This window comes from Indicator indicator, chromosome 17 (genome assembly GCF_027791375.1).
Source record: "Indicator indicator isolate 239-I01 chromosome 17, UM_Iind_1.1, whole genome shotgun sequence".
NCBI lineage: Eukaryota > Metazoa > Chordata > Aves > Piciformes > Indicatoridae > Indicator > Indicator indicator.
In genome coordinates this window covers 6,166,520-6,182,440 of record NC_072026.1, presented here as the reverse complement: position 1 = coordinate 6,182,440, position 15,921 = coordinate 6,166,520, and the positions used below count along the sequence as shown (strand labels likewise).

Here is a 15,921-nt window from a genome sequence, read left to right as displayed (position 1 = left end):
GATTATCTTTGTGCCCTCCTCTGGACCTGCTCCAGCAGTTTCACGTCCATCTTACACAGGAAGCACCAGCACTGGACGCAGTACTGCAGGTGAGGTCTCACAAGAGCAGAGAGACAGAATCACCTCCCTCACATTTCTTTTGATAGAGCCCCAGACACATTTGCCTTCTGGGCTGCAAGCAGCCACTGCCAGCTCATGTCGAGTTTCTCACCAGCTGACACCCCTACATCCTTCTCTTCAAGACCATTCTCAAGCCACTCCTCACCTAGGCTATATTTGTGCTTGTGATTGCCCTGACCCCAGTGTATGACCTTGCACTTGGCCTTTTTGGCATCCAAATTTCTTTCAAACTCCCTCCCCTATTTCATCTTTTGTCAGATCTCATCTCCATGATCCCAGGAGGAAACTAATAGACATGCTTCTTCAAAAGTCCCATGTAGGGGGAACTCAGAGTTTGTGAATGAGAGGTCTAATTCATGTTTTAATGTGGGGGGTTTGACTACATGACCTTTCCAACCCAAACCATTCTATGATCTTGTGCCTTTAGCCTTAGGTTCCCAGTGCCTGGTTCACAAATAAACTGGATGTTGACACACAGAGGCATTCAAGAGCATGGGCTGGGGAGGGGGAATGGAATTTAAACTAAGACTAGAGCAAGTGTTTCAAACCCAAATATTTTGGAGACTGGAAAGAAGGCATTCATCCTGCAAATTCTTCAAACTGCAATAGCAGTAACAAGCCTTCTGTAGTCTGTGTTTTGCAGGGAGGACTGGCCTTGCAGTAATTTTTAGACTTCATAGCTTTATCACTGAAAAAAAAAAATATGTACAGAACAACTATTGCAAACTTGCAGTTATCCCAAACTAGCAGCTGGGGGAAAAATGTTGTGCCCTGTGCAAGGCCCACATAAAGAACACCAACAAAACTGCCAGATTTTTTCAGGTGTCCTCCAGATAAAAGTTCAGGAGCTATTAGTAGGAAATGGTTACAGTGATGTGGATTTTGTGCAACAATGTGGCTGCTAGAAATTTAGGAGGTATCCACACATGCTATCACTTGAATCACTAGACAGTCATCTGACAGTGAAGTTTTCTTCTGTGTTATTAAGATGAGCAATATTTAACAATAAATTAGAAACGAAGGGTTCTTCCTTTCTCATTGCCTGGATTTGCTGTGTGTCACAGCATTTCACAAGCTGCTACAGTTACACAAAAAAAAAAAACAAAAAAAAACCACCACCAAAATGACCACATATTGATATTCCAGTCCCCAAAGTATGGGAATTAATATCCATTTTAACCCAGATGAATTCCAAGTTTAACGAAACCCTACAAAAGGTTCCATAAAATCTCCTCAAAGTGCAATTTTTTGATCATTAGTTTGGTGGCCTTTAGGGATAGTGACAGCAGCATTTTGAGCTAGGATAGTTGCAATCCAAAAACAAATACAATGTGGCCAGCCTCTGTGAACTGTGCACTATTTCTTCTGGATGAATTGTCACAGACTCAAAGCAATAACTTATCAATGCCAAATGCATTACAGGAGTTTGTTATCTATGAGGCAGTCAAGTAAAACAAGTACGAATTACAGGACTGCATGCAAACTGTGGAGAAACAATTTGTCCCTTGTTTTGTATATTTAAAAACCTTTAAATACAATGTTTCCTTTTTTTTGCAAAAGCTAAATTAATCCACATAATATAATCACATGCAGGCTGAAAGTTCCCAGGAGAGTAATTACAGAATTAGGTTCAAACCCCCGATTATAAATGTCAAAAAACACCTCAGAAATTACATTAAATGGCCTGTTAAAATAGTAACCACGTAGTTTTAACAATGATCCAGATTATATGAAAAAGAACCTCTGTTTGCAATTCAGAGCATCCACCACAATTATGTTATTTTTAATCTCAAAACGTGGCCAAAGGCGATTTCCAACAGAAAATTTAAATTGCAGAGAGCATTACTGCAAATTCTGAGGACAAATGCAGAAATTGTTGCTTGTGGCTCTCATGATGTTTTATTGTCCCTGAGTTTGCAGTGAGACCTGCTACACTGGCCGGACCTGTGAGAAGTCGCTGCCTCTTTGCACAGGAAGCCTGCTACTGAGCACGGCGTGCTTGAAGGGAAAAGGCAAAGAAAATCAATTATGAGCATTTTTTGTAGGCTAGCAGTTTGCAAGATAAGCAAAAGGTTTTATCTTCGAGTGAAGAAGATAAGCACGATCCTTCAAAAACTGAAAACTTGCTCCAACTTGACAGCGTCGACGCATGGCCCCACCCGACCTTTGAAGCTAACAGCCGGGGGACCAGCTCCGAGCCCCGGGCTCAGAGGAGCCGCTCAGGGCGCGGCTGACGAGGGAGGCAGTTCCCCCTTCCCCGCTTGTCCTTGAGCCAGCGCAGCTTCCAGCCTAGGCGCCTGTTTGAGCTGGGAAAGCTGCAGTTTGTCTTATGGGAACCTATTCGCTGTGGAAAATGACAGACGCGAAACGTTGGGTACACAGCTGGGGCTCCGCGGGCCGTCAGCCCACAGCTCGGGGTGTTTTGCTTGGCGTGGGGGACGGGGGGTAGCACCGCGTGGTCGGCAAGGAGCCGCACAGATATGGCTGCGATCCTGTGGCTGCGGTGCGGCGGCTGCCCGGGTAGTTCCCACCGGCAGCATTCAGCTGCATAGCGATGCGACGCCGTGGGGAGCGTGTGCGCCGCCGGGTACAGCAGCCCGGCTCCGGGGTACAGCGCCTTGCGAGGTGACGCCGGCAGTGTGACTCGGCGGCAGAGCAGCAGCCGGGGAGAGTGACGCCCGCACGGCATGTCACTGTAGTGCTGCGTTACACCCTGCTCCCGCAGCCCGCCGAGCTGACGCCTCCTGAACGCGCGGCCGGCCCCGGCAGCCCGCGGCGGCGGAGGAAGGAGGCAGCACGCACGGGCATTCTGGCATGCTGAGGTAACCCCGGCCCCGCCGCGGCGGAGACCCTCACTCGCCAGGGTCGGAGGCCGGCCGCAGGACACGGGCACAGCGTTCTGCGGCGACAGAGGGGCCATTTTCTCTCCTCCGCCTTGCGTCCCCGCGCCGTGTCCCCCTGAAAGAGGGGAGCCATCATGGCCGCCGGGCGGGTAGGGGAGCGGGGGTCGCCTGCCAATCACGCGAGTAACGAATCTCGGACGTCCCTGCCGGGGGGGGCCCATGGGACAGGGCTGGCGGCCAGCTCCGACGGCGGCCGCGCTGACCAATCGTAGGCTTCCCCATGCCTTACGTCCCACCCCATACGGGGGTCCCTCGCCCCCATGCCCCGCGGGGGCCGCTGCAGAGGTGGACAGCTAGGCGTGAGGATCCCGCCTACGGCCTTTCGCGCCATTGCGGGGGCACAAGGAGCCCCACCCCTGGCCGCCATGCAGCCAATGTGACGCGCGCCGGGGCGTGTCCGTGGGGGCGAGGAGTCTATAAAGGGACCGCGCGGCGGGCGGGAAGGGGTAAGATGGCGGAGTAGGTGCGGGGTGCTGTATCCTGTGCTCAGTCTGTCGCGTCCTCGCCCAGGAGGCGGGTGGGTCCCCGTGCCGCAGCCGGTTGCGGCGCGAAGTGGAGCGGGGAGGAGGAGGGAGCCGCTGCTGCAGCTGCCGTCATGCCCAACATCAAGATCTTCAGTGGGAGCTCGCACCAGGACCTGTCCCAGAAGATAGCCGACCGCCTCGGCCTGGAGCTGGGCAAGGTGGTCACGAAGAAGTTCAGCAACCAGGAGACGTGGTGAGTGGGGCGGGGCCGCACTACAGCTCCCAGTGGGCCGTCGGGCGCTGCAGAGTTGGGGCATGCACTGCCCCTCGCGCAGGGGCTGCTGGAGTTTGTAGTGCGGGGTGGGCCCTGCGGCTGGGCCTGACCCCAGGGGAGCGCCGGCTCGCCAGCAGTCACGCTGGGAAACGGCTGCTCGGCGCTCCTGCCTGTGCCCTGTGCAGGGCCGGAGACTTAGAGTGCATACCGCATATGCCCTGCAGGCAGCCGCTGCGCAGCCCCCGGACGTGGGCCGTGACCGGAGCCCGATCTCCCGTGGGCGTCCTTCAGCCAAGGTGCAGGCCATGCAGCGCTGCTGGCTCCGCTGGAGCAGCCGCCTGCCCGCAGCCCCTTTCTATGGGGCAGCGTGGTGATCATGCCATTGGGTGCCGGGCCGTAGCTTACTGAATGCTGGGTAAGAGGGAGCGGAAGCAACCGGCCTGGCCCTGCGTCACTCGCCGGTGAGCGGCGGAGCCCCGAGAGGTTGGCCTTTTTCATGGAGAAAGGCTGGGGCTGCGTGCTCCCCGGAGAGCTCCCGGCGCTGGGCCATCTGTTGGGCTGCTCCACGGCCCGGGCCGTGCCTCTTGCGGCCTACGCTCCGAAGCATCTGTCTGCCGTGCGGGCCGGGGCAGTGGTTGCACTGCGCCTTGCGGAATGCACTGCGCCTGTACCTGGAGGAAAGGGTTTAGACCCGGGGGCTGTGAGCGGCGGAGTTCACCAGCCAGACCTTGCCCCAGTCACTCCAGAAGCTAGGAGGTGATGGGAATGCACCGTCCCGGGGTTTCACCCACGCTGATTAGCCTCTCCTATGCCTAGTCGAGACAAGGATGACTTGACTTGACGGTTTTGTGCCCAGAGTGTACCTGGTGCCTTTGAACTGTGCTGAAGAGCATCAGAGTCTCTATTTAGAAAATTATTCAGGAAAGATCAGAGGCTGACACTGCCTTGCAGCCCATGATGCAGTTGCTGTCGTGCAGCCTGTGTTTTCCCCAGACTGAAACCTAAGATTCATCCTGGGTTATGTCTATGCTTTGTAAGTCTTGCTACCATCCTGCTTGGCAAAGCTAAAAGAGAAGCTAAAAAATTACTCAGCACTCTTAAAACTTGGTTTAGAGAGGTACACTGTGCACGTATACACCAGAGAGTATAATACAAAGAACCTTGAATGAGTGTGCTCTAATCTACTCCTTTCTTCTGGAGACAGTACTTGTTTTCCAGGAGCATCCAGGATATACACATGATGTAGAACATTATGTTGCTATTGCATGGGTATTGCCTGCAACTTCAGAGGTAGTACAAGGACTTCTAGAGGAGAGTTTTAAGAGGCTGTTTGATTTATAGCCACTGCACTGTTTTCATTGCTCTGTATCCATCTATTTGACTACCCATCAGGTTATGTCAGCAGGTAATGTGACTGTAAGACCTGACAGACATCTTATTTGCCCTAATGAACTGATAAATTCCATACCTGAAGGAGGCCTGCAAGAAGGCTGGAGACAAACTGTTTACGAAGGTCTGCAGTGATAGGACAAGGGGCAATGGTTTAAAATTAATGAAGAGGAGATTTAGATCGGTTGTTAGGAACAAGTTCTGCACCATGGGGATGGTTGAGTACTGGAAGAGGTTGCCCAGAGAAGTGGTTGAGGCCCCATCCCTGGAAATACTCAAGGTGAGGCTCTACAGGGCTCTGGGTGACCTGATCTAGTAGAGGATGTCTCTGCTCACTGCAGGGGGCTTGCAGAGATGACCTTTAGAGGTCCTTTCCAACCCAGGTGATTCTGTGATTCCCAGCAAAAGTAAGATTGTTTTCACAGAATTGTTAGTTTTGTATAATAAATGTCTTGAAGCTTAATATTAGACCATTACTACACTGGAGATGACACTTGTATGCCAGCTACTGTTAATTCAGACACTTACGTGGTAGAAGGGCAAGTTTCTGAAGTTTAGAGTGATCATTATTTTCCTTTTTTTACACCCAATAGTGATTTGTTTACATTCTTACTACTTTCTACTCAAGATCTGTGAAAATTTTTAAAGGCGTAGCCCTAAAACCTGGCTGAAATTCTACATGAGAGCTTGTTGTGTGCTGTAGTCACTGTGCAGTAAGGATGACAGCTGTCTGCTGACAGACATTGAGCAGTAGCAATCTAAATACCTAGTGGGCATCAAGAATGTGGAGGAAGGAAGGAAAAGAAATCTTAAGGTGCTCTATAAATGAAGCCATTAGGAGTCAGATTGGATGATTGTCTGTACTTGTTCCTGGAGTTTGTGGCAGCAGTCTGCAGCATCTCCAGTACAAGAAGAAACTGTGGAAGAGCTTTGTCTTTGACTTTTGTTTACTTACAAATCTGTGGCAGGCTTCTTCAAACGTGAAATGTTGGAAAAATTTGGTAACCTGTTCCCATTGCCCTGGATGAAACCTCAAAACTAAGACTACTGCTTTCCTTCCAACTGCCCCTGTCAGTGCAGCTGTCTTGATACACATGCTGAAGCCGGTGGCTTGCTGCTAGCAAACAGGACCTTTGGCTTGTATTCAGGCCCTTCATCAGCAAGGATTAGTGTGCATTACATCCAGGAGGAAATTAACCCCAAAAGCTTTTCCAAAGTGAAATGCTGGAGGGCTTCTCTGTTCAAGCCAGTTCTGCTGTTCTGACTAAATGTAATAATCAGCTGCAGCATAGCTTCTGATAAAAGTTTGGCTTGGCTTTCTGTGCTGCTCTGCCATCATTCTTGCTGCCTTTGTACACTGCTGCTTTTAGCTGAGATGGTTGCACTTCTGATTGGGGGGAACAAGGCCTGTTCTGGGGTGTTTACATGCTCAGTTTGTGTTGGGAGAATGAGAGCACACACTGAGTGCTTTTAGCCTTACTGACTGAACCATTAAATTTGATCAGTGAGTAATGTAAAATAGTTACTGAGCAAATAAGGAACAGTGTTCCTGCTCAACCCTCGATTGTGTGACACTGTCAGCCACAGAGCCTTGGGAGTGCAATGCCTTGGTTGCTCTGCAGGCATATGGAATGGCTGCTTCGGTTTGCATTTGCATACAACTCTCCTTTCCTCATCTGTTCCCAGCGTGGAAATTGGCGAGAGCGTACGAGGGGAGGATGTCTACATCGTGCAGAGTGGCTGTGGAGAGATCAATGACAATCTGATGGAGCTCCTTATCATGATAAATGCCTGTAAGATTGCTTCAGCCAGCAGAGTCACAGCTGTCATACCCTGCTTCCCTTACGCTCGACAGGACAAAAAGGACAAGGTAAGAGATGTGGTAAAGGTTTCTGCTGGGAAGATGAATGCACACCACGAAAGTCCCCACTGCTGGATAAGGATTAGATGGAATCAAATATGTAAAGGAGGAGATAAAACTTCCTTTAAGCCTCAGGGCATTGGACTGAAAATTCATCTTTTCCTAAAGATCTAGTTCTTACTGAAAATACACCAAACTGTAATCACTGATGAAAAGATGGGATGCTACCCAGTACTCCTGTTAGTAACTGTTTGTGAATCCTTGCCTAGAAGTGGAAGACCTGATGTCTTGATGAAGGAGCTGAACTTGTCTTACATGCTGGGTTTTTTCTGTACCAGAGTCGAGCTCCAATCTCTGCCAAGCTGGTTGCAAACATGCTGTCTGTTGCGGGTGCAGATCATATAATCACCATGGACCTGCATGCCTCTCAGATTCAGGTAGGAGCTAAAATCAGGGAAGTACTTACTTGTTTCAGTCTGAACCTTTTCACTGCCTTGCAGTCTTCACAGTAATCTGCTGGTTTTTTTCTTTTTGTAGACACAGCAGTGACTGGGACTTGGGAATGTGGGACTGAAAGGGACTTGTAGAATCCTTTAGAAGAGTGAAGGGAGATGGATTCATCTGTAAATGAAATGAGAGCTGTTCCCTGGGGACTAAGCATTTTCAAGTCTTGTGTAAATGAATGTTTGCCTAGTAAATGATCTGTGCAACTTTATTGCCACACAATAACTTTGTGTATTCTGAACTGGTCCTTTGAGGAAATTGAGATGGAGAATGGCTTTATCAAGAGTGTTCTTAAATATTTATTAGAGCTTTCTGGTCTTCACTGAATTGTCAGGGAGAAGGGAGCAGTGCTCTGTTTGATACTGGCCAGTAGCACTGCTGCCCTGAGGTTAGCTGTGAGAGTTTGGATAACTTGCTGATGGCAGGATGGGCAATCTCACTTAGCTGTTCAGTGCCACCCTTCTGCATAAGTTAGCCTTGGTCCTCTCTCATCTTTCAGGTGAACTGAAAATTACTCCTCAGTTTTGCTGATTTAGTGAACAGAACAATTGCAGCCTTGGCTAGGGCTGTATAAGAGAAGTGGCAAGAGTATATACTAGGGAGAAGAGGGGCATCAAGTGCTGTATTATCACTCCTGTATCTTTCCACTTCAAGCAAGTGCTCTGAGACTGAGAAATCAACTCAGGGGAACTGCAAGAGGTATGGCAGAGGGGAGGATGTTTGTTCTATTGCTGCAAACACTTTGACTCCAGAAGCATAGGATACCTGCTGGTGGTGAAGTTGAAAAAGCAGCCATTCATACTTCATAAAAGATTTTCCAGTGTAATTTGCCCTAAAATACTTTGTCTCAGATGAGAAAAATCTATGGAGACACAGCTGAGAAGACTTTCAGAAAGACCATGAAATAAAAGAACAGAACCCAAAGCAGTCTGCCTCTTCCCTAAGAGGCTCAGAGTTGTGATGTGTTACCTTTCACCAGCAGCAATGGTGAGATTCAGTTGAATGATTTGATTTGTGTATGTAAGATTCCCAGCATCTGAAACCAGCCAGTTTCATCTGTTTTTTGTAGTTGCTGAGCACAGGAGTAATGATGGTAGGAAGGATCTTTTATCCCTGTACCTTGAAGCATTTCTCTATAGAGTAGCCACCCCTACTCTCCTGCTTATTACTTCCTGTCCACTATTGACTTGTGGCTTTTAGTGACCTTTGAAGTTTGCCTGCAGGAGTTTGCTGGGTCATTGTGGAGCCAGCTGCATTCATTTGGAAACAAATGTTACTCAAGCCTTTTCCATAGGGTTCCTGTAGATGTAAACAGAGTAGGTAATGAGCTGTAAAGATTGACTTTGAAAATGTGTTTGATGCTGGCTTTCTGCAGCCTCTTAGGTTAGAGCTAGTTTCATGTTGTAAAGATGTCAGATGTGAAGAGTTATTTATGCTGATAAACCATTTCTAGTTCTGAAGTCTTTTTACATTGCAATTAAGGGTGTCCCAAAGGGTGCTGCCCTTGCTTTAAGAGAAGTAGAGAGGAAAGCTTGAAGGCTGTGGAAAGCTGGTGGCTGCATGCCTGATCATATAGAAGGCTTCTTCCAACTTCTCTTTGGAACGTGACCTTCAGCTACATTTGTTGCTCTTATCTTCCTTGCAGGGCTTTTTTGATATTCCTGTTGATAACTTGTATGCTGAGCCTGCTGTACTGAAATGGATCAAGGAGAATATTGCAGAGTGGAAGAACTGCACCATTGTTTCACCAGATGCTGGTGGAGCCAAGAGGTGAGCTATCAGGCAGTTAGCTTGGGGAGCTGCTGCATCTGCATGAATTCCTGAGGGGGGATGTGACCTCATGCTTAAGGCACAGGTTCCTTCTGGCAGCCTGCCTTCTGTGAGACAGTCTGTGGTAGCTAGTGAAGAGTGGTCAGATATTCTTCCTAGGGAATATTCAGAAAGTTTCTTGGGCTTCTTGGAGAGTTAAATAGCTTCTAGAATCACAGCTGCATAGGGACTGCACAATTACTACATCCTTGGACAAGGTTGAAGGAAGGAGTCGTGTAGCTCATAGCCCTGTGCCAAGACACCACTGCTGGTTAATGATACACTTTTATCCAGGCAGTTTTCTTTGCAGTGCAGTGTTAAGCTTAGTCTTACTGAGGCTTTTTTTTTTTAACTTTATTACTCTTGATTTGAATATTTAGTGAAACTTCAGCCTGCTGCTGCTCTTTCTCTTCCCTGAGAGCAGGGAAGATAGATGGTTCCTTTCCAAAAAGCAGCAGCAGGTGTTACTCTTCTGCTTTAACCCCAGTAGGCAGCTAAGCACCATGTGGCTGCTTGCTCTCCCTATGAGATGGGAAGGAGATTCTACCCCGTGGGTTGAGCTAAGGAGAGCTTAGTAGAACACCAGAAAAACAGCAATAATAGTGAGTGACATGCAGCCCAGTGGTCTCTGCACTGGATACCTGACCCTGGCCAGCCTGCTCCTTTTACAGTGAGCATGATGGTAGTATGGGATTGAACACCCTGCTGGCTGGTTCCATGGGCTCTCCTTGCTGTGGCCCCTTCAGGCTTCTTGTGAAGAAAATTACCCTTATTCTAGCCAAACTCAGGGCACTTACAGCACATTTCTACTTTGATAGTCTTGATTCCCACCTTTCTGCAGATAAACATGACAGTTTGTGGGCAAGTTTAGAACGCTCTCAGGTGCTGCTCAGGAGAAACTAAGCTTTGCTTTGATGCTTCTGTATAAGCATCAGGGAACCGCAAAGGGACACAGACATATTCTTTAATCCAGGACTGTCACACCAAAATGTTGATGTGTGCTGACCTGATTCACATACTTCAGAGTGTTAAAGCTGCCTTTTACGTCCAAGACATTCTGCCACTGTAGGTCACTGTATCTCTTCCTTTAGCTGTGTTACTGCCCATGTATTGGAGAAGACCTTTTGTATGTTCAGCTGCTTCTGTAGGTTGTTTCACCATGCAGTATATGAAATGCCAACTCAGCCAGCTATAATCTGACTCCTGATAAAACCTTTTCAAAAGCCACTCCAACTGAAATGTATCAATCTTAGCTGGTGCAGTATTTTACGGAGATACTGCAAAACTAAATGCTTCAGTGAACAGTGTAGTTTAACAGTCTCATGTAGGGAGCTATCCTCAGGTGGTGGATCTGATCTGCTCAGACTAGGAGTCTCTGTAAAGCTTAGGTCTCTGTAGTAAGGTTGTTCTGTGGTCATTTTAACCAAAGTAAACATGATGTAGTAGATGTGTACTCCTGCTACAGTCCTTGTGACAGCTCTTCTATGCATGGTAATTGAATGCTCGTGTAAGTGCAAGGAGATCTCTGTCATAGCACAACTTAAGCCTTTCCAGTACAGTGCTAGAAAGATGACAACTTCCAAAGCATGCTGAGCACTTCAGATTTGCCAAACTTGCTGGCTAAAGCTTGTTTGGAGCTTTAAATGCAAATTAATTTACAGTGGTCAGGATGAAAAAACTGCTTCATCTTCATCTGGTTGTTGTCATTGGGAGAGATTAGATCAGAGATTGCAGCTCAGCTGCTTGAAGGGAAACTAAGGTGGCAGAGTGCCTTCTATTAGTTGTTTGGGAGCAGTAACGTGGTGGTGACAGCTTTTCCTGCTGCGCTGTCAGTTTGTGGTCAATAGGGTTTTTTTTTTTTTAAAGAGATGTGATTGAAGTGTTGTTTGGAAACTGCTCTCTCTTCAGAGTGACCTCCATTGCAGATCGCTTAAACGTAGACTTCGCCCTCATTCACAAGGAGCGCAAGAAGGCCAACGAAGTGGATCGCATGGTGCTGGTGGGTGATGTCAAAGACAGAGTGGCCATTCTGGTAGATGATATGGCAGACACCTGTGGTACCATCTGTCATGCTGCAGACAAGTGAGTAGAGCTGACTGACTCTTTGCTCTTCGGCCAGGCACTACTGGTGTCCCCCAGGGATCAGTGCTGGGCCCCATCCTGGTCAATATCTTTATTGATGATGTGGATGAAGGGATTGAGTCCATCATCAGTAAGTTTGCAGATGATAGGAAGTTAGGAGCAGGTGTGGATCTGTTGGAGGGTAGAAGGGCCCTGCAGAGGGACCTGGACAGGCTCAATAGGTGGGCAGAGGCCAATGAGATGAGATTTAACAAGGCTAAGTGCAGGGTTCTACACTTTGGCCACAACAACCCCAAGCAGTGCTCCAGGCTGGGGACAGAGTGGCTGGAGAGCAATCAGGCAGGGACCTGGGGGTGCTGGTTGATAGTAGGCTGAACATGAGCCAGCAGTGTGCCCAGGAGGCCAGGAGAGCCAATGGCATCCTGGCCTGGATCAGGAATAGTGTAGCCAGCAGGACAAGGGAGGTTATTCTTCCCCTGTACTCAGCACTGGTCAGGCCACACCTTGAGTCCTGTGTCCAGTTTTGGGCTCCTCAATTCAAGAGAGATGTTGAGATACTGGAAGGTGTCCAGAGAAGGGCAGCAAAGCTGTGGAGGGGTCTGGAGCACAAACCCTGTGAGGAGAGGCTGAGGAAGCTGGGGGTGTTCAGCCTGGAGAAGAGGAGGCTCAGGGGTGACCTCATTGCTGTCTACAACTACCTGAAGGGAGGTTGTAGGCAGGTGGGGGTTGGTCTCTTCTCCCAGGCAAGCAGCAGCAGAACAAGAGGACACAGTCTCAAGCTGTGCCAGAGGAGGTTTGGGCTGGATGTTAGGAGGAAGTTCTTCACAGAGAGAGATTTGCCATTTGCTGCCCAGGGAGGTGGAGGAGTCGCTGTCGCTGGAGACATTCAAGAGAAGCCTGGATGAGGCACTTGGTGCCATGGTCTGGTTGATTGGATAGGGCTGGGTGATAGGTTGGACTGCATGATCTTGGAGGTCTCTTCCAACCTGGTTGATTCTATGATTCTAAAACAGAATGAAACACAGGATGCCAGGGACCCCAAGGATCATCTGGTGCAAGGTTTCTAGATGATAGTGCAGATTAAATGAGCTGGCTGAGCTGGCCCAGCACCCTGCCAAGCTGAGTCTTAAAACTGACCAACCTGGGGGGAATCCACTGCTTTTCTTGGGAGATTATTCCAATGCCTAACTGTTCTGATTGTGGAAAAACTCTCTTCTGGATTCCTGTCGGAAGCTCCCCAGGAATAACTTGTACCCACTGCCCCATGTCTTTTCCATAGCTATGTAATGAGTTCCAGTGCTGTGTGAGGAATGAGTCAGATTATTTACATGTCAGTTTTCACAGAGTAACATATTTTCTTGATTATCTCATGTCATACAAAAATAAGTCAAAAGCCTAGTTGAAGTTCTCTTCAGTGGGAAGGACTGGAAGACCATAGTGTCTTCTGTATTTGAGACATGCTTGTGTCAAAAATACATCTTCCACTATGCCATCAGTGACTATGCTAAGTAGAACTTGGTCCTGTCTGGTTCACTTTATAGTCATGCATCAGACTTCCTATTAGAAGTAAGGTTTTTCAATCTTTAATATCTTTCAAGGCTTCTACACTAGAAACACCAGCATATGCAGCACACAGTATGAAATACCTGCTGCCTTGTGTGTGCAGAAGTGCAGATGTCCCAGGGCAGGGAACAATCTTTTTGTTACTGTATACTTTGCCTCTTGGGGGGTTTATGATACTGGTTACACTGTTTTCTTCAGTAGTGGGCTGGAGGAGGGAATCAAAGGTAGGCTGTCCCCTGAGCATATTGTGTTGTCTCCTTCCATGCTTGTGCTCTGTGCACAAGCTTAACATTTGCGAAGAGTTTCTCATCCTTCTCTCCCCAACCCTTGTAGGCTTGTGTCAGCTGGAGCCACCAAAGTTTATGCCATCTTAACCCATGGGATCTTCTCTGGGCCAGCAATTTCTCGCATCAACAATGCCTGTTTTGAGGCAGTTGTAGTCACAAATACAATACCCCAGGAGGACAAGATGAAACAGTGCCCCAAAATCCAGGTGAGCATCTGCTTTCTCTTCTGTCACTCCTGGGGAGTGCCTGTCTGTTCTGCCAGTGGTGAGAGAACCTCTGATATTGTCTAGTGCTTACAGCAGTTTCATTGATACTGGAATCTTTGGCAGTGCTTGGCTTGTACAGCTTGAGCTAGGCAGGACTTGGGGATTGCCTATGCTAAAGGACAGTTGGATGTTGCTGCTTGACCTGAGCATTCAGGCATAATAGGTCCATTAGAAGCCTCAGGTACTGCCATAGCATACACACAGCCAAGGACTTCTCAGCACTAGCTTCACAGCACAGGTATGGGATACAGATACCTGGAAAAGTCCTGGGAAGTGAATTGTGCAGCTAAGAGTCAGCTAGTGTTGTGCTGTGAGAGTAGTGGAATCCCTGTACTTGGGTTCTGGCAGAAAAGAAGCTCATCTGGTTGAAGCCTCAGTGAATTTTAAGCTGCTTTTGAAAGTGACAGGCTGATTGCAAACTGCTATTGGGTTGCATTTTTTTCAGCACTAAGTTGTGGGTGATGCTCCTGCAGCTGAACACATCTAAAAGATACCTGATGCTTCAACTGCTTTCCAAGCTTCACACTACAGTTAATGTAGGCAAACCCAGTATCTAAATAGCTGTAGCCAAAGACTGCAGTGGAGTACTTCTGGCTCTCACCTAAGTCCTCATCTGATTTCCCTGTTTGTTGAGAAATCCAGACTAAAGGCTGTCTCTTAAGTCTCTCATGCTCCATCTGCTCTGTCTGCCACTTAGAGCTGTTGGGTTTTTTTTTCTTTCCTACCTTAGGAGGCAAACTATCCAGAAGAAAGAAAAAGTTCAATATGGATTTCAGTTAGTTTCCTTAATGCAGTGTCAACATGGTGCTTCTTACTGAGACTACACATGGAGATGCTTTAGCTGCTGGAGTTGAGAGCTGAGAGTTTTACTCACTCTCTTGCTTTTCCCTTCTGTTAACTGGCTTTACCCCACCAGGTGGAGCCAGCACTGTGGCTGGGAGCTGAGCTGCAGCACAGCAGCTTGGCCTTTGTTTGGCTGCTGGCAGTGGTGGTAAAGCCTCCTGACTCAAGGGAAGTGATCTGGCCTTGTTTTAGACTCCTCTAACTTCTCTGCACAAAGTGAACAAGATAGGCCATGGGTAAACAGAGGGAGCTTAGGGAGTCTTAGCAAAGAAAGGTGACAGTAAGCTGTCATCCTAGGATTAGCAGTGCAATAGTTACTGTAATGCTGTTTGTAGAATATATTCAGAAGTTTCATGTCATATCTCAGTCCTGTGTGTAGAAGTCATTTATCTGCATCTACAACTTTGGATGTTGAGTTTAAACTCTGCTTACTAACTTGCCAGCCCTTCTTCCAGGCTTGATGTCTTTTCTCAATGATGCTGATGCATTTCTCTTCCCCTCCAGGTGATTGACATCTCAATGATCCTTGCCGAGGCCATCAGGAGGACTCATAATGGGGAATCTGTCTCCTACTTATTCAGCCATGTCCCATTATAACAACAGATGTCAGCTGCTGCTTGTATGGCTTTTTTTTTAAAAACCAAAAGTTGTTCAGCTTGTTGTAAAGTTCAGTAGAAGACTCTGCTTGTTCCAGTGCAGTTCTCCACAGCTACTCCTGCTTAAGTGAGGCCTGCTGGCTCTGATCCCCCAACACAGGGAAGCTGGGAGGGGAAGCTCATCTCTGTAACACTCCCAGCTCCACCAGCAACCCTGTGCATTAGGGCTCAGTAGTATTGATGAGGATCAGTTCTGCAGATCTGTGGAGAGCAGGACTGACACATGGCTAATTGCCTCAATTATTTCAAGAGGGGAGGGAGGGAGGGGGTTTGTCAATGGGCAGGGTTAGATGATCTGGCATGCATACCCAAAATTGTCCTAGGGAGCTCTACTTCCCAAACACATTGATCTGGATCTACAGCTAAAGCCCAATAGACTGCTGGCTGTTGTACCACTCTATATCTGACAGGAAGCCTTGAAGAGCAATGGGGGAAGGCTTGTATCTTGGCCAGGCTTGACCCTAGGTGAAGCCCTGGGGGACACCTGGGAGGTGCTTCTGCTACAGCTTCTTCCCATGAAAGGACAAACTTGAATTAATTACAGATGAGGTTAAATGCCCTTTAGCATGCTACACAGCCAAGTGAAGGTGAGAGCATAGCCTGTGCAGTACTGCCTTGCTGCTTTACACAGTGGTGAAGGTGCATCCTGGATTCTTCTCCTTACATAGAGGACTCATGGTGGCTGTGTGCTTTTAGTTTCTAGTGTGGCTAAACCCAGTTCCTCAATTTCACAGCTTACTGTTAGCTTTGCTAGCAATTAGAGGGCTGCTTTTGTGTACCATAGCTGCACCTTGACTTGCTGTGCACATGCTTCCTTTTTTTTCACCAGTACAGTAGTAAACTGAGCCTCTCTATCCCATGGTAGCTTGGATGTTGGGCCTAGAAAGTGCCTGCTCAGAC

General features: G+C 48.0%; 1 protein-coding gene across 3 annotated transcripts; it reads left to right on the top strand.

Moving 5' to 3' along the window:
• The first annotated feature begins 3,603 nt into the window (after positions 1-3,603).
• Positions 3,604-15,261, top strand: PRPS1 (phosphoribosyl pyrophosphate synthetase 1). Of its 3 annotated transcripts, none has more exons than XM_054388775.1 (7): positions 3,604-3,740; positions 6,837-7,020; positions 7,350-7,448; positions 9,161-9,285; positions 11,233-11,406; positions 13,303-13,462; positions 14,870-15,261. In XM_054388775.1, the coding sequence occupies exons 1-7, from the start codon at positions 3,619-3,621 to the stop codon at positions 14,960-14,962; spliced, it is 957 nt and encodes a 318-aa protein (XP_054244750.1). In that variant the 5' UTR covers positions 3,604-3,618; the 3' UTR covers positions 14,963-15,261. The 3 variants fall into 3 exon arrangements, with proteins under 3 accessions (XP_054244750.1, XP_054244752.1, XP_054244751.1); XM_054388777.1 differs by having other exon boundaries at positions 6,837-7,029; XM_054388776.1 differs by having other exon boundaries at positions 6,837-7,038.
• The last annotated feature ends 660 nt before the right edge of the window (positions 15,262-15,921 follow it).